Source organism: Falco punctatus (genome assembly GCF_963210335.1).
Source record: "Falco punctatus genome assembly, chromosome: Z".
Taxonomy (NCBI): Eukaryota; Metazoa; Chordata; class Aves; order Falconiformes; family Falconidae; genus Falco; species Falco punctatus.
In genome coordinates, this window is record NC_137586.1 from 77,636,165 (window position 1) to 77,661,962 (window position 25,798).

Consider the following 25,798-nt stretch of genomic DNA (forward strand, 5'->3'; position numbering starts at 1 on the left):
ACATCCAGTTCACCATAATTTTATTTTAATACATTCTGTACAATGTACTCTGCATTCAGAGACCAGATCTCTGACAAGTGAAGTTTATTTGTTCTTTTCCCTCCTGAAGAAGCTTTCATAGGAATATGTTTATTTTCTCTACTTATGCAGCTGCTTTACATTACACCACTAAGACATGGGGTTTTTTTAAATAATTTCATTGCTATCTGAACTCATTTTAGCAAGAACTATAATGACATGTTATACAGTGTCTGAAGGGTTTTTAAAAACTAATAATTTGTTCCTTGCCCACAAAAAACCCCAAATAACCTGGAAAACATGCTACCATAGCAGTAAGTAGTGTACGGTTAGGCTTAATGTCCTATGAACACAGATGTAGAAAATAGCTAAAACGTTCTAATTCTAGTGTGGGAAGTAATTTATGAAATGCATGTGGAGTGCTTAGCTGTCAGAAAACACAAGTATTTTTCAAGTTTATTTTTACTAGCTTACTGCTACTGGTGAGCACTTCATTACAGATTCTAGAAAGCATTCATGCAGGAAGTATAATGTCATCCTGAGTTGTTATTATAGCAGCAACAACTGATCAAGAATAAGTAAACCTAAGTGCTGCTACAATTAGGTTTTTCTTAAGCAGAAGAGTTACCAGCTAAATCTTCCTTCCAAAACTGCTTTTTTTTTTTTTTTTCTGGTCACATCCCTCAAAAAATGTCAAATAGTATTTTTATGTTAACTTTTTCTCCAAGCTTCAGTTTTGTCTCCTCTGTGTACATTTCAGGTTCCAGTTCTCCACGCACTGATGCACATTAAAACATATGCCTGCAGAATCTCACTGCATAATGGAGATTTATTCAAGAAGCTTTCATCTTATGCTATGCGAATCAGACTATTACTTATCATCAGAGGGGTTTGTTTGTTTTGTGTTTTTTTTTAATTTCTGACAGTGACCAGATTCCTCTTCACCTGCACATATGTTCAACTAGTAGCCTATGCATATTATGGAATTTATTTGAACAGCAAGGAGTGATAAGTACCAGATCCAAAAGCAAGAGATAGAAAGCCAATCTTGAAAAGATGGAGTCAACCACATACGAAACAGGAATGCTGACACAGTAAATACTCGAATAAACTGCATCCCTATTCAGACCAGTACTAGCTGTTAACTTTCTGATTATATTTTAACCACTATAGCTTCTCGAAGGTGGATGAATGTGTATTCATTGTAGACTTAAAATCTGCCTTGATGGAAATTTGGCTCCAGCACATTCCACTGTAATTGGTATCGACTCCACTAAATTTTATAATCCTTGCTTTAGTCTGTCCTTAGAAATGAAAATTTGTGGTGAGTTCTAATGCTTAATACTCTGCATTTTTGCAACCAGGTAAATATTCCATACATGCAATTAGTACTTAAGTACTATCCTTCCTACATACACTTAAGTGTTACAGAACTGTAGTATCTAAAAATCTAGATTTGTTGCGCTGGCTAGTTACATAAAATGCTTTTGGCTTTCTCACACAAAGCAGTAATTGTTTGGGCATCTTTGCTGTCAATAGCTTATATAAGAATAACTGTAATACTTGAAATATAGCATAATATTACAAATGCAGAATGTTTTCATATCATTAGTTATATAAAATCTAGGTGGTTTTTATTTACTTTGACTAAGCCACTTGTCAATTGCATTCTCATATTTTTTTGGTTCCTTTAACCAGTCTTGATGCCACCTAAGGTTGGCAATAACATTTGAGTAATTCTGGCCCAAACTTTGTTTCCAACTGATAAACTGTCTTTTGTTATACTCCTTAACAGAAGAAGAAACATTTGGATAGTTTACTATTGAGCGAAGTAGTTTGTCCAAGGAATGTACAATTATTGGGAATTTTACGGCAACATTTGTTAGCTCATCTGGATCAGCAGTAAGGTCTGGAACAAAGAAAAAGTCAGTTAAAAGCCAATTTGCATTTAAGTAAATCAATTCAGTCAGTTAGAACATAGAGGTTGTAACATACCAAACAGTTGTGGAAGTACTGAATGGCCATCTGAGTACGCGATATATTTCCATTTGCCAGTTCGAAGCATGTACATGGAAGAATTGACATTGCATCCGTGGTACTCGCTCAGCACCCATGAGGGACGAAGCCCTCTGGCTGATGCTTCATTTTCAGCCTTTCCACGTAGGAGCGGTGTAAGCGAATATCCACTGAGGTTCTGTGGCACAGGAATTCTTGCTACATCTGAGCAAAGATATACAAAGTCAAAACGCTACTGCAGTTAACTGTGATTAAAAAACCCTAACGTAATGCTACAGACGTCTGAACATAAATTCTATTTCATTAATAAAACAAACATTTGTAATTATTCTTCTTGTAGAACACAGGAACCAAACATACGTAAATATTAATAAAAAACTTAAGGAACTTTCCAAAGTGATCTACTCACTATCTTGATCAAAAGCACTATCAGCTATGTCTAAGCCAATCTTTAACAGATGTTTTTAACTTTTTAACAATTATTAACTGATCATAATAGCCTCCAGTGATAGGTGGTGCTTTTTTGTTATTTTTAATCATTTTATACCCTTCCCTCCTGCTCTGACCATATCAGGCAGGAGAAAGAGATGTCATACCATGAAAGGACCCTAAAAGCTCCATATCCAACATAGCCTAACCATTCATTTCTTTGGTAATAATGGTGCTAAGCGCCTGTCTAGCATCCTTTATCAGTGAGTTACAAAATACTTTACGAAAGGTGGCCTTTAAAAGTTATCACCTATAACTGGTGGGGAAACCGAGGAACACGTGGCCACTTGCTTCTCTGGCAGGGCTGGAGATAAAGATGGTATCAGAGGTGGTATCAATACAGTGCACGTATGGAAAAACTGGATGACTCTATAGCTTGCTAGATGGCCCCTAGAAGATGCTGTAACTTGAATAAGCTTCCTTCATATCAACTTAAAAACATCTCTGGCTTCCAAAGATCAGATCAGTATTAAGAAGCTGCAAAGACTCTCAGAGACATTCTGAAAAACACGGATGAGAATCCCAAGCATGTTAGCTAAACTCTGTTGTGTCTGGAAAATGGGGTATGACAGTAATGATGTTTTTAATCACCCTACTGAACATAGCATGTAGTCATCTAAATTCAACACTTTCCATTTCACAGAGCACCGTGGTAGTATTTTATCTTCTGTGCTATGCCAAGTGGTGATACTCAGATATATAAACTGCCCACAGGTGACTTTTCCCTTCATCAGCACATACCTTCCTTTTTCTCCTCTGCTTCTATAGCATATATACCTGTCAATAATCTGTAGTTCTTCCTCTAGTAAATAAAAAGCCCAGCATTTGACTAAGCACTAGGAAGACCTGTAACATGTAAACCCAGTAGCTTCTGGCATGTGGGCTAAAAACTTGAAAAAATACATATGATATTTGAACAAATGAAAAAGGGATGTAGGCCTTCCTCTTCTGTCATCCTAAACCAGTAATGCTATTCATTGCAGTAACTGCATTTACATGTGAAGAATGCTCCAGGCTGGCTGGCACCTTCAGTAGTTCCTGCTTTTCCAACAGAGATCCAAAGGTACATCCGTACAGACCAACAAAGCTAGTGCTGGAGGAAAGGTTATGCTACAACCTGTCAAAAAATCGAAGAGCTGTTGCACTCCTGGCTGAATTACCTGTATCACCCAGATTCTGCTGGAATCAAAACTTCTGTACCACACTCACTATAGGGTGCACTGAATGCTGAAGTCAATAAAGGAGGAAGTATTGAGCAAAACATTTAGACGGCGCCTTAAAAGAGATTATTGCCCTGAGACAACTGAAAGCAAAGGGATTAAATTTATCACAAAAAAAGACTTGATATCTATTTCCTCACTAGTCAGCAGCAGCATGCAGCCTGAAGAGATAATAGTTGACAGAGATGATTCTTCATGTTTTCACATTCATCTTGAGCTAAGTGCCTTTTTTGACATTCAGATTACAGGAGAGGGGAACTGCCAGAACAGAAGGAAAGGACTTAAAAGTTCTGGGAAGAAAAAAAGAAGGAGGAAAAGAACGAGAAGGAAGGATGTTAAACCATCTGACCAATTATATTACTTGGGGAAAAGGCACAAAGAAGAAAAAAAGATATTTTTAACTCTTTATATATGATACCAGAACTTACTGAAGAACCACATCTAACACAGATGACTACATATATAAAAGATTTGATATCAGAATTTGGAAGAGAAAGATACTCAGTTTATAGCCTGTTTTCAACTGGATAACTGGTTCAGAAGTTTTGAGAGGAGAGAGGCAGATAAGTATCGTTTGTGTAGAAAATCAACTTAAAACAGTACAGAAAATGATTTTTCATTGGCTTTTACTGCTAGAAGTACCATTTTATCTACTGCCCCACGATCTCTCAGGCAACTGCAGTATACACATGACACTTCTTGAAGGGCAAGCTTTGCAGACTGCCTTGAAAAGAACATTTTTCTAGCCTAAAAGATCCCAGATAAAGCCTCAAATAGTGAATTCACCTAATGTTTAGATCTAGTGAGATTCATATCTTGCGTGATTTATCACAAGTAACTGTTCCAAAATTCACTCTTAAAAGTAATTTCCATCTGTAAGTAATTCATTGTCAATTCTTTTTATTTGATTTTTCTGCCCCATAACAAATATTTCCATATCCAAGAAAGTAAGAATGGATATCCATTATCATAAACTATTACACTTGCCCTTTCTATACAAAGCTTTTATCACATTTTTCCACATGACCCTTCATAAAGGACATTCCTTTGATAAGATAATGAACATGGTATCCTTTCAGGTTTAATCTCATCTCTGGATGCATTTACACTGTAATTTCTACAGTAAACCATCAGGTATAAAGACTAGCAGGGATTATTAATATCTAAAGCAGAAGTGACTGTTACAAAAAAAAAAGGTGATAAAACAAAAATAATCCTATAAATAATCATTCACTGTAATTGTGTTGATGACAGTAACAGTAGTAAGGAACATCATCAGCTCCTTTATTTAATTTTGACATCATATTTTTGCATTTTGTCCATATGTATGCTCCACAGATAAATTATCTCCTTTTGTGTTGCTACATTGCCTCACAAAAAGGAGATACAATTCTGATTATAATACAAATGCATGGTAATAATAGTAACTGGGGAGGGGGGGAAATCACATGAAATGACTTGACTCACCAAGCATAGTAGGATATATATCCACAAGAGATACCACATTTGGTATTTGCTGCTGTTCTTTTATGCCTGGCCCCATAACTAGAAGAGGAACATGCGAACTTCCTTCATACATGCTCATTTTATAGAACTGCCGGTGTTCCATGGCAAGTTCTCCATGATCTGCAGTGAATATAACAACTGTTTCTTTAAGTAGCCCAGTATCTCCCAGAGCTGAAATAATCTCACCTGCAACAAGAAAAAGATATTGAAAAGGATATGTTCAAAATAATCCTTTCAACTTCAGTACCTGCAAAGCAGCATGAAACACTGAGAAATCCTAGTCAGAGGGTTGGAAGCTCCTCTCTCTGCCACAGAGGGCAAAGCCCAAAGTGTTCAGGCCCAGAGTAACATACAGTTGTCAATGAGTTGCAAGGGTCTGGCTCCCAAGGAAGTGTGGAGGGTAACAACCACAAAAATTTCAAAAAGCAAGGATGCACCACAGGACAAGCTCCATTTCTGCTATTGTCACTTTTGGTTAATTTCTAGCATAACTAGTAATAGTTATTAAAACAGCAGTAAAATAGGTCATGAGAAGTTCTGACATTTAGGGTGAAGCACTCTTGACGTATCCACCTTATATATAACCAGTGGAAGTTTCTCCTTCCTGTGCCAACATACCCACAGAAGCCCTTTGCATACGCATTTGTGCAACACAGACAGGGCCAAGATCAATGAAGTTGGTAATTAGGCAAAGCACTTACACATCTTTAACATTAAAACACTAAGATGGTTCTTGCTTAAACAGACATTAAAAACTTAAAATACATTACCAAATTAAACTGCAGTGCAGCTACCTGGGAATACCTTAATATCCTAAAACTGTCAGGCTCGTGTTGATCTCTTTTCTTTCATAAAATGTGGAAGAGAAGATGTGTGTCTTTTAAATTACTTCTAATGTTGCTAAAATATTAGCTTATTTATTCATTAATTTTGTATTAGAATACAAGGAAATTCTTGTTCTTTCATGGTCACTTTTCAAATTAAGAAATAAAATACTGTAAATGAAGACCGATTTGCATTGTAACTTTTATATATGTAGACCTTACTGCAAACTAGGAAGAATTCTGAATGCCTAATTAATTCTTTTTTCTTCCAACTTTTGATAATGTGCTGCTAAAGGTGACGTCAAAGGTAACCTTATTGTTTAGTCTATGTGTAATAGCTGTCGTCCAGTCTATGCATTTGAAAAAATCTCCAAGGAAACTGCTTATGCCCTGAAATTTATCTTTCCTTCCAGCTCTGCCTTGCTGGTCTGTCCCCTTCACAACTGTTTCCATTATTTTAGTTAGAACTTAATCAAAGAGTATTCTGCTTCTTTTGTATATGAGCCAAGTAATGTTTTACTGGGCTTTTACAGGGCCTCTGACTGGTGGTTGTGATTACTTTTCAGAGTGCTCTGTCTCCTTGCAACAGCCTTAAAAGCTATCCAATTATTTATCATATAGACTGGTAAGCAACAGTCATGTGACTTAGTCCCAGATCTGAATTGTGGTTCCCCCCCTGCCCTGCTACACTGCCCCCCCCCCCGCCCCGCCACCACCAAGAAAGCCCCTATAAGCATTTTTGTAAAAAATTCAGCACAAGAAAACCCACCGTATAATGAAACATTACCTACCCAGCATGGCATCTGTCTCTGCACACATAGCATAATAAAATGCTCTAATATTTGTCACTTCTTGCTTTGTAAACTCTCCTGTGCAATTCTTGGTGTAAGACGAGTAATAGTCTACTGGATGCATCTCTGAAAAAGAAGACCATCTGGGTATTTTAATAGCTTCATAAGTTACCTAAAAATAAGAGGAAATTTACATTACTTCAGCAACTGAATTAAACAATTTTTAAAAGAACGGATTTAATTTAAAACTTTTTAGCATAAATTCAGAGCAATCAATTTGTTGTCCAGGAAACACCAGCTGCTTATATGTTACACGGTGCTGCTACCTCCTCAATACTTCCCCTCTGCTTCCCCAGGTATCAAGTGATTTTAAAAGAAAGCTTTGAATTCTGCTAGAAACTAAGGTTGGGGGTACCAGCCGATGTCTTTCTTTAAGACAGACACTGCAGAACAATCTTCTAGAACTGTACTCTAGAGAAAATACAGAAATACTGGCATAGTGTCTCATCAAAGCAGGATAACTACACAGCATATGTACAAAAAATAATGGGAGTTTAAGTGAACTTACAGAACAACATGGAAAATCACTTAAATTTGGGAAGGTCTGCAGGACAGTGGATGACAAGTCTTGATATCTTGATAAAAATAATTCAGTACATTAGTCCAATTTTCTAATACTTTTTTATTTGTTTCTACAGATGTTAATCCATTTAGTTATAATGCAGTGTAAGATCAGTTTGAAACTAAAAAGTGGGAACCAAACAATTACAAATAATGCTGGATTTCTATATTCAAACTGCGCAGTCACAGACATTGTGTGCTGCAGTACCAGCTTTAGAGCCTCAAAGTCTGACATACATTTAGCCTAGGCAGTCATACTTGTAAGTGCATGCTGCGTTTAACAGAGTTAATTACTCCTATATTGTGGACTTAAAGCACAAATTATCACAAAGCAGAGAAGATGTAATCTCAGTATGGACAACTTCAGTTTACTAAATAATAAAACCACACCTCTGAAAATCTTCTCTAACAAACAGAGGTGAGGCCTACATTATGGCACAGGAACTCTGGTGCCTGTCCAGCACCTTCCCATGGCTGCAGCCACAGCTCCACACCTGAGCTGGCCCCAAACGTGTAGTGCTGGCTCCTGATAAAATACCCAAGATGAAATACTGTCCAAGGGCCTCCACGCGGCACAAAAGCAATCAGGCCAAAGCTGCCCCTGGAAGCATTACATCCCTGTTTATTGGTGTAGCAATTTAAGTGTCAAACCCTGCTGAACCCCATTTGGTTTTGCCCCATGTGTGGCATGGATGACAGAGCTGTCTAGGGAGCTACTAGCATAGTGTCTGTCTCTTGAGCACATGCTAACATCATGTTGACCACCAGAGCTGTTATAGCCATGTGTTCTAGTACCCATAAAGTTCCGCTTCCCATGACAGTCAATACTCTTTCTTACCTAGCACACGTATTAAGTCATAGAATCATTTAGGTTGGAAAAGACCTTTAAGATCACCAAATCCAACCATTAACCCAGCACTGCCAAGCTGACTGCTAAGCCATGTCCCCAAACGCCACATCTACATGTCTTTCAAATACCTCCAGGGATGGTGACTCCACCACCTCCCTGGCCAGCCTGTTCCACTGCCTGACAACCCTTTCAGTGAAGACGTTTTTTCTTAATATCCAGTCTAAACCTCCCCTGGTGCAAGTTCAGGCTGTTTCCTCTCCTATCACCTGTTACTTCAGAGAGACCAACATCTAAACAGCTGTTAAGACACCAAGAGTTGTAAGTGCCCACAGGGATGAAACCTGGCTTTGTAATAGACAGACAGACATACCAAAACATAAATTTCTTTTAGGCCCTATAGAAAATAGGCTGCAAGAAGAAATAATGGAAAACAAAATAATAGCAGACAACTGCTTCAGTCATCTCCTGATTGCTGAAGGTCCTTGGCTAAATAAACTCACATTTTAGACTCCTCAAAGGGTATTTATTAGTTGCTTAAGATATAACGGGAGCAAAGAGTGTCTCTCTCCATCCATCGTTCGTCAGAAGACTGAACTCTATTCTATAGGACTACAAGCTAGTTTGAAGGATTCACGAAGTCATAATGCCTTTGTCTGTCTGTTGTATTTCATAGCTAGGAAAGAAGCCACACGTCCTGAAAAAGTGCTAGTTTGTGCAAAATACAGGGGACCATCTGCTTAGTTTAGCAACACAGGGTTTCATAAACATACCAAGTTGATACTCCGTTCTGTATGAGCTCCCTAGTAAACACAATTTAAGTCAAGTTCATCTTTGCACTCAAACTTCTTCATGAGATTGAGCTCTGGCATTTTCAAAGACTGCTCCTTCCATGGCCAAAACACAGATACAACCCAGAAGAATCAGCCAATGGTCAATAAATGGTAATATGGGGGTCACACAACTGAGTATGTATGTATATGTAGTGGTGAAAGGACCTCAGCAATAACTGCATTAAGGATGACAACAATTTTGTCAGAGATGTTATAACTTTGTCTGTGACTTGATGGAAGGTATCCCCACTTCCCAAGACATGTCTAACCCAGCTATTAGCACCTAGCAAGTTTTCCTGAAAACCCAAGCTAGAACTTGCTTTTTACAAATGAAGGGTTTTTCCCTCATGCTCTTCCTCTCCCCACAAACTTCTCACCATTTCTAGAACCCACAACCCTCACTATTACAAAGAAACTCAGATGTCTCAAACTTCATTTGTATATCCTTTTTTCTAAGTCGTTCCATTTTTATTGCACCTAGATAAAGAGATTTTGCAGTTCCCCATCAGAAAAGGCCATGAGTTATATAAATTGTGTATGTTTTTCCTGAAGAAAGCATAAAGTCTTTTCAAACCTAATTCTCAGTTCTTCAGCTGCAGAGACTTTTAATGCTTTTATGCAGGGAAAGCTATTGTAACCCATTTATATTTTTATATATATAAATATAAAATAAGATAATGGCACCTGGAGACCACACAAGACAGCAAAAAAATATTTTCTTCTTCTCTGGAATGGAGTGCTATCTGTCAACTTTCCACATACTGGAATAGGATGGGATTTTATGCACTCTATTTTAATGGAATTTTACTGCACTCTAAAAACACTGAAAAGCTACAGCAGCATGGAAAGAAGTTAGCAGAAAAGAGACTTATGTTGCCTCATGTCAATTTCATACTTATTACAATACATACATACCTATTACAAAAGAAAATAACTCAGACAGAATTATTACATATAGCATAATTTATAACAAGCAGAATACAGAATGTTGTGACCAATGAACTTCAGACCACTGCTGAAAAAAAATTACAGCTAAGTATAGCAACAATTTCATCCTCCGTTTAACGTATTTCTAGCCATTAAACTTCAAATTTCTTTATTGACTCAGTGACTACTGCTAACAAGTCCTTTCCTATAACAAGGAGAAATTCTTCATTTCTGTTTGCTTACCCTTAAATCAGAAATCTACCATCCCATCCAAGTACTTTTTTACTGTGTACCGAAATATCAAAACTGAGTCTGACTTGAAAAATCATGTAAGGAATAAAATACTGTTCATAGTAAGTACTGTTATAAATAAATGTATATTTAAATTTCATTTTCACATACCTTTTCAAGCCAATAGGGAGATGTTAAAAATGTAGAGGATCCAAAATTTTCTCCTGCATAGGGTGATGGATATGGGTGTGGCAAATTTAGTCCCAAGTAAAGAACAAATGGTTGAGTAAAGTTAATGGCCTCTTCCTTTATCCATTTCACTGCTTTATCAGTATTCTGCCAATCTGCTTCCATCACTCTCACATGCTTCCTGTCACCAGTAAGCTTTACCATGGGTCTCCCTTCTTGCCGCAGCAGGAAGTCAACATCTCTAGTCCAAGCTTCCACACGGTTACTGAAAATACATACATAAGATACATAATCAGTGGAAAAAGTTTCCTTCAGTTTTCCTCCAAGTCAAAAGAGTTAAGAATTCCTGAAGAACTTCCTCTATACTTGTAGCTGCAATCTATTTGTAATTCCTACATAAAGAGTTGTTATTCAATTGATCAATATCTATTGTGCATCTACTTTATACTCTGACCTTGAGCCATTTTTTTCTGCTTCTGAATCTTCTTTCATATTAATTATAACCTCATGCCAGAATGGTTCTCCTCACATCTACAAAATAATATTTAGAAATAGCACTCCATCTCGTTGAGCCGGCTCCCTATTCTGGCATGGGTTCAACCCTATTTATCTGGTAAAGAGGGCCTTAGATTTTTGTTACTTGAAAAAGTCCCATGAGAAGTAACTTGCCTGGAGAGGCTCCTTTAGAGGCAACATATTTTCTTGGATTGTACTATTACAACATTTTTAAACACTATCACTTATGACAAAAATCTGTAAGAATGATTTATCCTGTGCAATTGCTGTTGATACAATGGATAAATGCTATAAAGAAAAGGGAATAATATAGAAGGGTATAGAAAAAGCAAGAAGAGGGAAAAAAAAAAGGCAACACTTTAATGATAAAATATTTTTGGAACAGATTTTCTATTATCATGGCAACTGTTGCCTCTCCAAAACACTGAGAAATCTGAGCTGCAGATGTCCTTGTTTCTTTGCCAGAGTGAATGACACCACAACTGCTGCCGTAAACAAGTGTTGGGGAGAAACAGCTCATTTAAGACCTTGACTAATCTCCCTTTTGTTCATGGCAATTCCAATATAATCAAAGAAATAATAAAAGAAAATACGAAACTGTTCAAGGTTTGATTATGTACTTTCATCAAAATGCATCATTTCTATTGTTTAAAGAGCATCTAACCAGTTTTGTCATCACAGGAATTTTACCAGTCTGCTTTTAACCTCCAGAAGAACTCTTCTGAATTATCTGTAACAACAATTTTTTTAATTGTTTTAACTCCTGGTTTAGGCTCACACTTTCAAGGTAAACAAGCTTACACAATTTACTTAGAACAGGTTAAGGTAGGTAGATGGCCTATAAAGAAACCACGTATCATAAATATTAATATGAAATTATGGTAAAGGAGGGTGTGTGTGGGGGTGTCGGTGCATCAAATTGCATCTAATATCATAATACTGACATATACAGAAGTTGTCATGTAAGCCACAGACCACTCTATCCAATCACAACGAGGTTAGGATCAAGTAAAATAAACTAAACTAAAATCCCCAAAACTCAACCCCTCCCAACCCCAAAATATCTGCTTCAGACCCTTTCACATTCCAGAGCAATAAAGGAGGTGTTTTGACACATCCATGAGGAAAACTAAATGTCAGGCAGAAGAGGAGAAAAAGATATGCCAAAATATGAATCTTCAAAAAGCCAGGCAGAAAGTTGAAAAAGGGGGCAATAAAGATTCAAATCTTTGTTAAAAGAGCAAAGACCTGACAGATATTTATTCAAAAGCTTTAGAAATTAAATTCAATTTCCAACACTTTCAATGGAAATGAAGGGGGTTTCCATCTCCTTTGGTAGTGGACAGTACTCCAGTGATTCTAACAAGCATACAATGGAAAAAAAGCCACTAAGTAAAGGACGGGAATATAACAATGCAACACTGAAGATGAACTACCACCATTATTAACCCAAGTGAAAATAATTACATGGGAGTCAATAACTACATCTATTTTAAATTTTAAGTGAGGACAGCCACCAACATTCAAAAGCACACATGGAGTTTTTCTGACAGTAAGCAGGGGCTTTGTGTACTCAACAGTCCAGAGGGTGAAGATCCAGCTCTTTCTGTTAGTATGCTTTGTATGCACTTCCTAGGAGCCCTCTACCTCACATCTCATTAATTCACAGCTATGAATAATTATCTAATGAGTAAGTCACATTCAAATGGATACCTAGTATATTTCACTACGTATCTGTATATTTAAGATATGTGAACTTCTCTAGTTACAGAGATTATGTGAGTTAGCAATGTGCCATTTGCAATAGGTTAGGACAAAACAATCCATTTATGTCAAACATGTTGCAGGAGAAAACCTAACAATTACTCTTTTATTAGGTAAATACGGGATCAGGGAGCAGTGGTGGTTTTGTCATTTAAAGACAACATAGGTGGAAAAAAAGTTTCTAAAGAGGTAATACTGCCTGCTGAATCTTGTGCTAATTGAACTCTTGTATGTCCCTTTGCTATGCTCCTTTTTAACAAGAAATTAAATCAGCAGGACATTTTAATTATCACCACAATAAACAGGAACCTTTGTCATAACTGTTCTTCACTATTTTTAGATTAAGTGGCTTTTTAGGGTTTTTAAATGACTACACAGATGCCATGCTAGGAACGAGATGTAAATTTTTCTTTGACTGAGGAGCTCTACTTGGCATTTCCATTTTTTGAATTAAAAACAGTGTAAACTGCTGTTTCCAAATTCTTCTTGTGCAGGTATAGAAAGGCTGACTAACCGCGTTTTATTTTTGTTTATTCTCAAATACTACCCGCATTTATTCAACTTAACAATAAGGGCTTGATCCTGTTAAGTACAGATCTAAAATTCTCACTGAAGGGAAAAATGGTATAAAAGATTTGCACCAGGTGGAAATGTAGGAAAAAGGCCTAGGAAAAAAGATAATTAAAAACTGCAACACCCCAGTACTTTTCTGTTACCTTTGAAGTGCCTAAGAATTCAGCCTCACATTAAAGTAGTTGAATCTACACATGGCAGAACAAGAAAGATCAGAGTATACAATTTTAACTGCACTGATACTGGTGCTGCTACAGTTTTGCAAAACACTGAATTGATTATTTACTTCTCATCTGTGGAGATGTTACAAAAATACTTACAATGGTATCGACAGAACCACTGAAATATGAGAGTACCAGACAAAGTAACTATGAGAGCAAGGTGAAAGCAGTGGTGTGCATCCATAGGCAAGAATGTGAATGATAACATCGAACAGGTCAGTACGGGAGAAGGGGCTCTCAGTGCTCAGATCACCATACAGATGACTTGTCAGTAGCATCCTCATAGCAGGAAGGCAACCAGGTCATTGCACACTGTGTGCCGTTCCTCTCCAACGGAAAACCAGAATACAGTAAGATAGCTACAATACGGAAACAAAAAGGCTATTTGCCTAATGTTTCTGAAGACTGAAGTAAGCAAGATTTCAAGGCAGAGCATCACACCATAGTAACTTTTCACTCCTAAAGAGTGTAAAATACCTATGCAAAATAACATTTCATCATTGCCAATCAACAGAAAACTAGGAAAAACCTCATCAAATGACATCCCTTACCCTACCACATGCCAGCAATCCTGTTACAAATCCTAGTATTTGTAAGTTGAAAGAGTTTACCAACTTAGAAAGTTAAGTAACATAAAAATTACATTCCTGTTCTATACAGTCTTACATTAAGGTTTATTTTGCATTCATTCCTGCACTAAAATTCGAGAGCTACAGACTATCTGTTCAGCTTTGCTCTCCCCATGTGAAGGCCTTTGTACTGAAGCCAGGATTCACCAATGGCCTTCAGCTCAGGCAAATGAAAGCAAGGCTTCTGCAATCCAGACATTTATATGCAACCAACCTTTTCTTTAGCGCCAACTTGGTGTTCCACTTATCATATGAACAGCAAGGAACTTCTGGAATTACTTAGAGCTGCTCTTCTTTAAACCTAGAGTGACACTGGATTAGAGATAAACAGATTGCAATGTTATAAAACATTTCTTCCATCTCAGTTAAAGGGCAGGGCGAGTGCATACTACATACCATTTAGATAACCCAAAATTTTCCCTGCACAAAAGTGATTCAGAAGAAAAGTGTAAGAGTCTGAATAATACTGCAGACAATTTACATTTTTCAGAGTAATTTGCTGAAAATCTATTCTAGAAATGCTTCAGAATGATGCACTCACAGAATTATTCATGTCTTGCTTCATTACATAGCACAAAATGTGACCTTTTGCTTTCTCAAAGAATGGTCTGTTACTGGCACTTCACAGGATGCTGTTAAGACTCAGCTCTTTTGAAAAGCATGAATGCCTGAGGCAGTCACAATGTAACATCTCTACATTACAACACCACCACCATCTCTAAGCATTCACCTTAATATTCAGTTGTCTTGCCAGAGAGGAAGTTTTCCCAGCATTCATATAAGCAAGCACAAAGAATCACGGTAATACTATAGCAGATGACTTTTTAGTACATTGTGTAAGTACTGTTTCTGACAGGAAAAACCCAAAAAGTCTTAAGAATAATGCAGTCTTCAGAAAAAAAAATCAAACCAAAAGACTAGAGGTCAAACACCCATCTGTTTATAGCTAAATGCCAAGTTACTAAGAAGAGCTGCAGACACACACAAGAGAGAAACGTCAGTAGTACATACATAAATATGTACACTGTCTGGTAAAGTAAGTAAACATGAAGTTTTTGCTGTAAGTCTGCATTTGAATAATCTTTTACTTCCGACATAGAACTGGTATAGAGAAAGTGAAAAAAGCTTTCTTATTTTTGTCAGTCTTAAACTGATTATTACTTTGGCCAGATTCTGAAGTGGATACTATTTATAAAGTATTTTGTAGATGAAAAGCAGTGTGTATGTGTGCAACACACTATTAACTATTAATGTGACCTTTCAGCTTCTGATGATCATTTTAGTGAGGGAAGCAAGGAAATTTTAAGTAACTCTGACCTGTTTAGTATCAAAGAAAAAACTGCTCTTTATTATAATATCAACCAAGGACATCATTATTAATCAGGGAGACCGTGCACCTTCATAAAAACCACACAGAAGTAAGACAGCGTATTTTGTCCCAACTGTCCAGACACATTATGCTTGTTACTTTTTGAATATAATGCAGTTATACTCTAAACTCTAAATTGCTGTAATTTAAGTATTTTTTTAAAAAAGAAAGCTTTACAGCATAGGAAGTAGTCATACTGGATTTGTGTGGCAAGGTTTTGGTAGCGGGGCGGGGACTACAGGGGTGGCTTCTGTGAAGAGGTGTCAGAAGCTTCCCCCATGTCCAATGGAGCTGATGCCAGCCAGCTCCAAGATGGACCCGTCGCTGGACAAGGCCAAGCCCATCACCAACAGTGCTCGCGCCTCTGGGATGAAATATTTAAGAAGGGGGGGAAAATGCACAACTGCAACCAGAGAGGAGTGAGAACACATGAGAGGAACAATTTTGCAGACACCACGGTCTGCTGGAACAGTCTGTTCCTGAAGAGTCCCACAGAAGGAACCCATGCTGGAGCAGTTTGTGAAGAACCGCAGCCTGTGGGAATGACTCATGTTACAGAAGTTTGTGCAGGACTGTATCCCATGGGAGGGACACCACACTGGCACAGGAGAAGAGCATGAGGAGTCCCTCCTCTGAGGAAGGAGTGGCAGAAACAATGTGTGATGAACTGACCGCAGTCTCCATTCCCTGTTTCCCTGTGCTGCTGGCAGAGAGGAGGGAGAGAAAATCAGGAGTGAAGTTGAGCCCAGGAAGGAGGGAGGGATGGAAGAAAGGTGTTTTTAAGATTTGATTTTATTTCTTGTTGCCCTGCTCTGACTTCTAATTAGCAATAAATTAATTTCTCCAAGTTGAGTCCATTTTGCCCATTATGGTAATTGGTGGGTAATCTCTCCCTGTCCTTATCTCGACCCATGACCCTCTCATCATATTTTCTCTCTCATGTGCAGTTAGGAGGGGAGGGATAGAGTGGCTTGGTGGGCGCCTGGCATCCAGACAGGGTCAACCCACCACAACAGCACAAATCTATAAAAACAGCAAAGGCCTTCAAAAGAAAACAAAAAGCCCACATCATGCTCTGTGATGGTAGATTTAATATTTGAGTATTATCAAATTTTTCCTTGTTCTGCTTTTCCTACACTGCTAGTATAATCAAGCCACAAAGTCTCAAGGCAAGGCAAAAATGGTTTATGAATTTCACTTAGCGAGCAAGACCAACAATCAAAAATAACTTTAATTCATGTTGGGCAAAAACACAGTCTTGATATCCACCTTCCAGCTACAGGTAAAAGACAAAGTGCATCTGTATGGGATATGCTTGCTTCTGCAAAAACTTGCAAGACAGACCCCTGCTAGGTTCCTAAGACAATTTCTTTTACAGTAAAGCTAATACCATTCCGATCAGAGACAGAAATCACTTGCCAGACTGTTACATAGTTTATTGACTCCTGTCTATTCCATAGCAGGAGAATCTTATCTGATTACCTTACTGAATGGTGTCCAGAAGTATAGTCCAACTTCCCATACTTCTGTGTGCGGTAGCCATGCTTCCCCATGAGATCCATCCACGTTACATAATCTGGATCTAGACCTTTGAAGTTATTCCAAGATTCTGTTAAATGAGTGAAAAGACCACTCCACATAGCTGTGGGAAGAAAAAGAAAGAAAAAAAAATACATTTTTTTGACAAGTAATTGGTACTTCCTATCTAAATGTAAGCTGAATATTCTTGAGATGAGATCAATCCTCTTGTTATTTTAGAGGTAAAAGGTCCTCATTGTGATTCAATAGAGCAGGGAATACAAGGTATTACTCTTCCAAATGTTATTTTCATCATCAATATGAGTAACAATATTTACTAAAATAACCCCCAGAACTGCAGAAGAAGGTCCCATCTCTCCAGGCACTATGCAATCATTAAATCAGGGTTTTCTGTAGATCAGGAAATAATCTTACTGATTGCAGAAAGAAAATAGCATGGTAGTACAGATCCTGCTGAAACAGTCATATATTTACATGTGTTCCAGAGTATTATCTTCCCTTATTCTGGTTAGATTAAAATTTAAAATTAGGTATGTTTTGGAGGGAATTACAGTATATTATTTTCATAAATACTATATGCCCTCAGTTTTACCCTCAGTTTCAGATAATCTGTTTCACTACCAGCTGCAGAAACAAAGTGAGATTATTAAAGAAAAGGCCAAGAAGAAATGAAATGAAGGGAAGAGTTGCAAAGGAACTAAATGGCAAGTTTTTATTAGTGAATACCTGTGTTTCTTTGCAGCTTGTTGAGAATTGTTCACTCTTCCCAATGCTAATTTAGAGTCTAAAGGAGTCCTAAGCTGAGACTAAGCTGTTCTATAAGTAGTGGAAATATCCTGTAAGCACAAACAATATGTCAATCCTAACACCTATGCCATGTGAATACTCCTACCTTTCCCACCTCAAAGTCCTCCTTCCCACCATCTCTTCTAGTATCATCCCCGACACCTCCACAATAGATGTACCTTCAGTTCTTGCAGGTCTCCAAGCTACTGGTTAAACAAGAGATGTCCCACTGGTTTGGAGCTACACTTGTGATGACTGACCAGTGGTCATGATGATGTTGATGGGCCACCTACATTGCTCAGTAGAGCTGATGAATTGTTGAATTCATCATGCAGTCTTTTCCTCACTGGGAAAACTAGATGCCTTTCTCACAAAACTTCCAAAAAATTAAATAACATAACACAAAGTTATTGTTCTCGACAAGACTGGCTGAAAGACTCAAAAATCAAGATAAAATAAGACTGATAGCATGTTCATGTAATCTCACTCACTCAAAATGTGACCCTGAGAAACAGAAAAGGGGACTAAGTTATCAATAAATGGAATACTAAACACTAACACTAAATTTGACAGCCTGTTCCTGCTGCAGTCAGGACAGGTCACTTCTTCCAGTTTGTGCTTGAGGGGAAGGGGGATCTGCCTTTCAGATGTAGATGAAATCCATTTACATCAGCTCTGGAGGGTCTTCGCAACAACTAACAGGGCTAGAAAAGTTTTAAGATGCAACCTTTGATTCAAGAATATAGCTTCCTTCTAACTTCCTAGCAAATTCTGCAAATGTGAAATTGAACACAGGGCAGTGATTGCAGCAAAGTAAAGAAAAATACTGAAGTATTCAATTAAAGTTACTGAAGGATAAATTACATATTTAACAGAGCGGAATAAACATCACTGGCAGGCAGTGCTAGCAGCCACCAATCTATTCAGCTGCTATTATTTAATACTTTTCCCCAAGAACAGGAAAGAGATTTGTTAACTTTGTATTGGGAAGGGAGAGTAGCGCAGCTTCAGCACTGTAGCAAACAAACTGATGATATCTCTACAAATGCTGAAGATTTAAAAAAATACCGAATCTTTAGTGGAGTCTACAAACAGCTTTAAGACTGCACACAGCTGGAAAAAGAACAAAATAAAAAAAGGGAGGAAACATGAGAAACAAGTGAAACAGATCAAACATGTGAATACTATGTAAATACACACAAACTAAAAAATTTACTGAAAAACATAACAAATATACTGAAATTAAATCCTTTGACATTTCCCATCATTACCACACACTTAAATTGACACATGCAAGTATTTATCTGATGTTTTGCTTGGTCCTACCTGCACGGGAAGGACAACAAATTGGAGAATTGGTATAGGCATTGAGAAAGACAGTGCCATATCTCTTCATAAAATTCATGAAAGGCAAATCCACAGTCAGATTTCCTGGATAAAATGTCAAGCGTCCATCCTGCAATCAGAGAAAAACAACACATAAACAGCATTAACCCAAACTATTGGCTGCATAGACACGTTACCTTGAATTTGTACTATTCCGATATAGCCAATTCTACTCGGGTATGGAAAACAGAAGCATTGAGAATATTTAATTAGATCAATAAAAAACGGATTACTTATGAAAAAGAGGAATGTAAAGGACAACTGGGCTTCTTCATAGTAAAACTACTTCCTTTCTATTGCTATACTAAGCTTCCCATGATGCATCCAACAGGGCTAGGTATGGTAAAAGATGAAAAGGAGTCAGTCTGAATCTTGATGCAGTTGTGTGCACTGGTATGTATTTCTATGAAACCACAACCAATCCCTCACCCTCATTCTTTTCCTCTTTTTAAAGGTTTATCCATACCACATCTCTGTGAACTTATTTATAACTACAGACTGGAAAAGTGATCTGCAAGCTGAAGGAAGGCTGTTCTCCCACTGAAATGCCATCTGCCATCGTTCCCTTTTGATGTTTTATTGATCCTTCATTTTACCTGTTTCTTTAGCTTAAGTTTTTAACCAGTAACTTGAAAAAGATCCAAAATTTTGAATTGGTACGTTCAGTGTACAAAATTATGATGATGTGAAACCAGGTTTCATGTAGACTGCCCTGTTTCAGGTCACTGTCTTTTCCTGTTTCCTGTATGCATTTCCTTGGTCCAGTAAGACGCCTTGGCTTAGCTCCAGCCTTACAGGTTGGCTCTTTGGTGACAGTGAATCTGCACGGTTTAAATAGAACTCCCAATTAGAGACATTACTCAGATGCAGGCATCTGACTAACCCTGCTTGAGATCTGTGACAGAAGCACAAACACCTTAAAGCATGGGTAGCTTAGAAGTTGTGTTTTGCACAGCATTTAGTTTGCAAGTTAGGAAGGCCAGGACAATGCATCAAACACTGGTTACAAATTCACCAGCTTCTCGCTCATTTGTTCAAGAGACAATGTATAAACTACAACATCAAAATCTGCATAATAAATACCAGCATGCAAATGCTTACCTCTAGTCCATATATGGGCAACAGACCATCCTACGAAGTTACTTTAAATTATTTTCATTAAGTGAAAATAGTTCCTATATGAGAAAACACAGCAAAACAGCCGCTATGTGATTGGGCTTGTAACCCTGCAGTAACTTTGTATCCCCACGCAGACTACCACCATCAGCAGCCTACAAAAACTGCTTTCCATGCCACACAATGCACAAGCCTAATTTGTCACAATGGGTTCTTGGTGTCTACTGAGGCCAACACTCATTATTACATGACATCAAGAACAAATGCACTGTGGCTTTTACTGTAATTTTTTGGTGAGAAATCTTGAAAACAATTATTTACTGAGATCTTATGTCTTCAACAGAAAATACTCAACTGAATGACCGCTTTGCTCCTGCTGAATCATAACCAAAAACCAGCAGATACAACCAACGCTGAATCATGGGAGTTACCTTCTCTTAACACTGAATAGGTAGTTTTAGTCAACTGATAAAAACTCCATGCTCGCTTCAGATGGAGACCTTGGACCATCAACTTCAAAATGTAAAGAACATGTACAGTCTCAAGGGATGCAGGACCAAGGCCTTACTACCTTCTGTGAAATTTCACCTTTAAATAGCAGTACATTTGAAACAGGTACAAACGCTTCTCAGGCATCTTGAAGTCACAGTGTAAACTCCAAAGGATAACAGAAAATGCTATCAGCTTAGAACAAAAAGCAGGTAGATCAATGCATGAGTTTTGAGAACTACTAGCCTTTACAGTTTTCATGTAAGCAAATGCATTTTTGTAAAAGACTGTACTTGTTTTGAAAATAACTGTTTGAAACACAGTGCTCTCCCCTATGAAACATTACACAAACTTACATAGAAAGGACAATTGGTTCTTTCTGTCTTCAGTTTTTCAAGAATGCAGATCAGACAATGTAAAACTTCATGTCAATTTCATACTATGCCGTTTCTGCACATCAGCAGATGTTTCGAATTTTCACTTTAGTTTTACTAGTTGAATTTTCCAGAATAATTTGTGAGAAGACCAAAAAAAACCAAACCAAAACAAACCAACACCAAAAATAAGTGAGGGAAAACCTTAGTGCTTCTGTTACACATGCCCGGGGTAGGCACTAATCATTCAAGTGAGAATTTAAAAAGAATACTCTACATAATCAGATTTTGCAAGGTTTCAGAAAGAACCCAGAAAACAGAGTTAAGCACAGCATAATTGTGCTCCACAGCTGGAATTAGTATTACTGAAATATTTTAAGATTACAATTATTCTGTCATTGTCTAAAATATTTTAACTTTACAGCACGAGCACCTCATTACCTCACTAGCCACCTATCCATCGTTCGTGTACCAAGTCCACAGTCTGAGACTAACATATTTTTCACTGTTTAGAGTTCAACCCAGGGAATGCATGCAGAAGGAAATAATTCCATTTGGTTTCTGGCACAAAAATTCTATTGGATAACATGGCGTTGTAGAGAGAAGCACTTCATTTGGCACCAGCAGAGCTAACTGTGGCATCCCTGCACTGCATTGCAGTGGACAACTATGCAGTAAACCAGGCCACTGGAGATCAGAACATAACACAAAAACGACTACCTGATTTTGTACACTGCTGCAAATGGAAACTGGAACAGGCGTTCAGTAGGACAAACTGGATATAAACCTGTAATCTAATCTACAGTATGATCTTGAAAAGAACTTCGGGCTGAAAGTGCTCTTTAGAAAGTGACTGATGTGTCATCCTGTCAACAACGTATTTACTAGTTTTCCCAGCAAAGACACTATTTGTTTGAACAACTGGAGGCAAGAATTCATTCTTTTGACTGCTGACAGACAGGTGACATGTCTATTCAGTGAATGAAGTAAGCTTCTTTAACAGGATGAGAAGGTGAAACTCTACAACTGTTTCTGGAAATCTGCTCTCTGAGAACTGGGTAGCATTTGCGGATATTGAAATATCCGAGGCAATACAATTATTCTGAGTAACACATGCAAGCACATTTCACCCAGGAACTTGAGCTGCACTGCAAGCAAAGCCTATCTTCACTCAGTTAACTTCAAGTAGCACATTAGGAGAAAAAAAAAGCAGCAGCACATTCTACCAGCAAGCCCTATGAGCCTCACAGTGCTTGATGTGACCCAACAGCAGAAAGCTGACTGTTTGAGCAAGAGGTCACTGCTCTGGAGGCCAAACACAGACCAGCATCACTGAGAAGAAAATTTTTGTCATGCTTGATGGAAGAGGTGCGAGTCTTTCACAGACAGCATCACCCACAACAAAGGCAGGCACACTTTGAAATGAAAGCCCATACCTTCTAACAGCCTGCAGGACCTTAAGCTTTTTTTCCCCAGAAAAACTGTTAGTGTCAACAGTACCCAACTCTTCTTGTTCTCTACTAGTGATGTGATCAAAATGGTTAATCTATTTCTGCCTTCAAATCCGTCTCCTAAAAAACATACACAACACAATGATTCTTTTAACATAGTCTTCTTCAAATGCACTACACAAACACTACAGGCTTATGTAGGAGTAGCTGGAAAGCTGCCTAGTGGAAAAGGACCTGGAGGTGTTAGTTGACAGCCAGCTGAACATGAGCCAGCAGTGTGCCCAGGTGGCCAAGAAGGCCAACAGCATCCTGGCTTGTGTCAGAAACAGTGTGGCTAGCAAGAAAAGGGAAGTGATCATCCCCCTGTACTCGGCACTGGTGAGGCTGCACCTCGAATCCTGTGTTGAGTTTTGGGCTCCTCACTGCAAGAGGGACATTGAGGGGCTGAATCATGTCCAGAGAGGGGCAGCAGGGCTGGGGAAGAGGCTGGGGCACAAGCCCCATGGGGAGTGGCTGGGGGAACTGAGGGTGTTTAGTCTGGAGAGGAGGCGGCTCAGGGGGGACTTGATCGCTCTCTACACCTACCTGAAGGGAGGTTGCAGTAAGATGGCAGTCAGTCTCTTCTCCCAGATAATGAGCAACAGGACAAGAGGAAACGGCTTCAAGTCATGCCAGGGGAGGTCTAGATTGGATATTAGGAAAAATTTCATTGCTGAAAGGGTTATCAAGCATTGGAACAGGCTGTCTGGTGAGGTGGTGGAGTCACCATCCCTGGGGGTGTTTAAAAGACGTTTAGATGTGGCATTCAGGGACATGGTTTAGTGGCAGACCTGGCAGTCCTGAGTTAATGGTTGGACTTGATGATCTTAAAGGTCTTCCAACCTAAATGATTCTATGATTCTATAAATACTTTTCAGAAACAGCACCTTGTTCCTAATTGTTTTTGTAAGAAACACCCAGATGTCTGTGATGTTGTCTTTCATTTTTGTAAGGGCTACCTCACTAATCCCTGTAAGATAGAAGAATCTTCCTGGTTACAGGACAACATACAGAAGCTTTACTAACATTTGTCTGCTGCTGCTAGCATCTGGAGACAAACTGCCCATTGATGAACTCTCAGGACCTAAATTATTAAAAATTCGGCATTTTATTGGTAAATAATAGTTTTAATAAAAGCTGAAAATGTGGAGAAAAATTCTCATCTAAAAACCACCTATCACTTTGGAACATTAAGAGAGATGATAAGATTATATCCTCCAAATAAAATAAAAATAAACAAAGAATACAGTCAGAGAAAGAAAAGTAAATAAGTAACTACTGCTTTATCTTTGAAATCACAGCAAACATATTTTAAGAAAGGGTCTGAAGAAGGGTAACTGATGTTTACCAAGTACTTAGGAAGAATTCATCTCAAGAATAGCAGGCAGCAGGCAAGAGGTCAAGTGCTGCACTTACCTGTACAGTCAAGGATGGAATTCTGAGATGACTGGGAGTCAACTGTTGATTTCTCAACAGTGAATGAGAAGTGATGAGATGTGAAAGTCCCTGAAAGTAATACCGTGGAGCTTCTGTCTGATTTACCAGGAAGGAGAGATTAGACAAGGTGGAGAAACCAAGGCCTTCCATTTCCTCTGAGTAAACCCCTCATAAAAGCACTACCAGTATGCTGGGTGGGCAGATAGGAGCATGGTGAGGAAAGGGTGAAAAATGTGCTGTCTTTAGCTGTAAGCAAGGAAATACACTTAGGATTTGTGAATGAAATAAAATATTTTCTACCTGTCTGGGAGTTAAAACAAGTATGTCAGTAAACCATGTAATAAAGCCATTAGAAATTTATAACAATGTACTTACTGTCTCTTTTATCCGCTTAGCTAGACACTCATCCGACAAGTTTATTGTAACATTTGTTATACCTCATAAAAGTCTGAGCAAGTCAATATATGATGCCCAACAGCTTAACTCGTTCATTCCATCTGTGTTGACAGGAATTCTCCATCCCATCTGTTGCAGAGACCTAATTTAGGATTTACAATGGCTAGAATAATAGGGCTTAGTGACCGTCCTTTCCTTTTTGGTTTTCAAACCAAGAGAAAAGTATTCATTTTACACGCCAGGTCTGTTGCATGAATTGCTGCCCTGCCTCATAGTGCTGTTGCCAGGCCCTATGTACCCAGCTGGCTGCGGGAACCACCTATGCAGAAGTACTGCCTATCATAACGCACCTGATGAAAACATGTAGCACGCTCCGGTGAGCACAGCCCAGTTTTATTTGGAATACAAGAGTTACTTGCGTCTCAGCGACACGGGAGACCTGCAGTCATTGTCCCAAGCAAGGCCTCCACCCCGTGGAGGTAATGGAGAATAAAAGCCACCTCTGTTTTCCCAGGCCAGTGGGTGTAGCCTGGGTAAAGCCACGGAAACTCCTCGCAGCCACATACTCGGAGGTGCCGGCCACGCCAGGGCCTGCGCGACGTCCCCACCGAGGCAGTCCCCGCCGCCCGCCCCCCCTCACCCCCCCTCACCCACGCGGCGACCCGGCCCCGCGCCCGTACTCACCAGGGAGTCGCAGGCCACCAGCACCACGTTGGGCCGGGGCTGGGCGGCGGGCCGCGGCCTCGACCCTACCCAGGGCGCGGCGCCCATAAGGAGCAGCGCCAGCCCTAGCGGCCCGCCGCCTCGCATGGTGCCCGCGCTGTGACCCGCCTCTCCGGAGAAAGGGCAGCGACAGCCCCTATAGCCGATTCTGCCGGTGGGGCCCCGGTCGCTTCCCTCAGCGCCGTGGACTACGGCGCCCAGCGTGCCGCGGGGCGGCGGGAAGCGGGAACTACACTTCGCAGTGCGCGAGGCAAGATGGCGGCGGGCACGGCCCAGTCGCTTCCCTGACGTCGGGCGCGCAGGCACAGCGGCGCGGCCTGTCGTGGCCGTGACGGCGGCGGGTGGAGGTGAGGCTGAAGCGGCGGGGCGGTTGCGAGGGGTGATGGTGCCGGCCCGGCCCGGCCTTCCCCGCCGTGAGGGCTGGCGGCCCGACCTGCGGCCGCGCCCGGATGAGCTGGCGGAGAGGGGCCGCCTCCGC

The 25,798-nt window shown here is 39.3% G+C and overlaps 3 protein-coding genes across 11 annotated transcripts in view; 2 read left to right on the top strand and 1 right to left on the bottom strand.

The window, feature by feature from the left end:
- Positions 1 to 22,704, top strand: part of GPR150 (G protein-coupled receptor 150) — a 31,657-nt gene extending 8,953 nt beyond the window's left edge. The window contains exon 2 of the transcript XR_013924900.1: positions 19,750 to 22,704. The gene's annotated coding sequence lies outside the window, so the exon portion shown is untranslated. The remainder of the gene's footprint in view (positions 1 to 19,749) is intronic.
- On the bottom strand, positions 4 to 25,554 carry ARSK (arylsulfatase family member K). Of its 7 annotated transcripts, none has more exons than XM_080372361.1 (10): positions 25,282 to 25,366; positions 23,311 to 23,407; positions 22,711 to 22,845; positions 19,236 to 19,365; positions 17,067 to 17,226; positions 10,495 to 10,777; positions 6,865 to 7,036; positions 5,211 to 5,435; positions 2,014 to 2,238; positions 4 to 1,927 (listed from the first exon to the last, which is right to left on the bottom strand). In XM_080372361.1, exons 4-10 carry the CDS (start codon positions 19,312 to 19,314, stop codon positions 1,653 to 1,655), a joined length of 1,419 nt encoding a protein of 472 aa, XP_080228487.1. In that variant the 5' UTR covers positions 19,315 to 19,365; positions 22,711 to 22,845; positions 23,311 to 23,407; positions 25,282 to 25,366; the 3' UTR covers positions 4 to 1,652. The 7 variants fall into 7 exon arrangements, with proteins under 7 accessions (XP_080228487.1, XP_080228485.1, XP_080228486.1 ...); XM_080372359.1 differs by lacking the exon at positions 25,282 to 25,366 and adding an exon at positions 24,181 to 25,224; XM_080372360.1 differs by lacking the exon at positions 22,711 to 22,845.
- The window catches only part of SKIC3 (SKI3 subunit of superkiller complex), a 51,205-nt gene continuing 50,940 nt past the window's right edge, over positions 25,534 to 25,798 (top strand). For all 3 annotated transcript variants that reach the window (XM_080372337.1, XM_080372339.1, XM_080372338.1), the window contains exon 1: positions 25,534 to 25,667. The gene's annotated coding sequence lies outside the window, so the exon portion shown is untranslated. The remainder of the gene's footprint in view (positions 25,668 to 25,798) is intronic.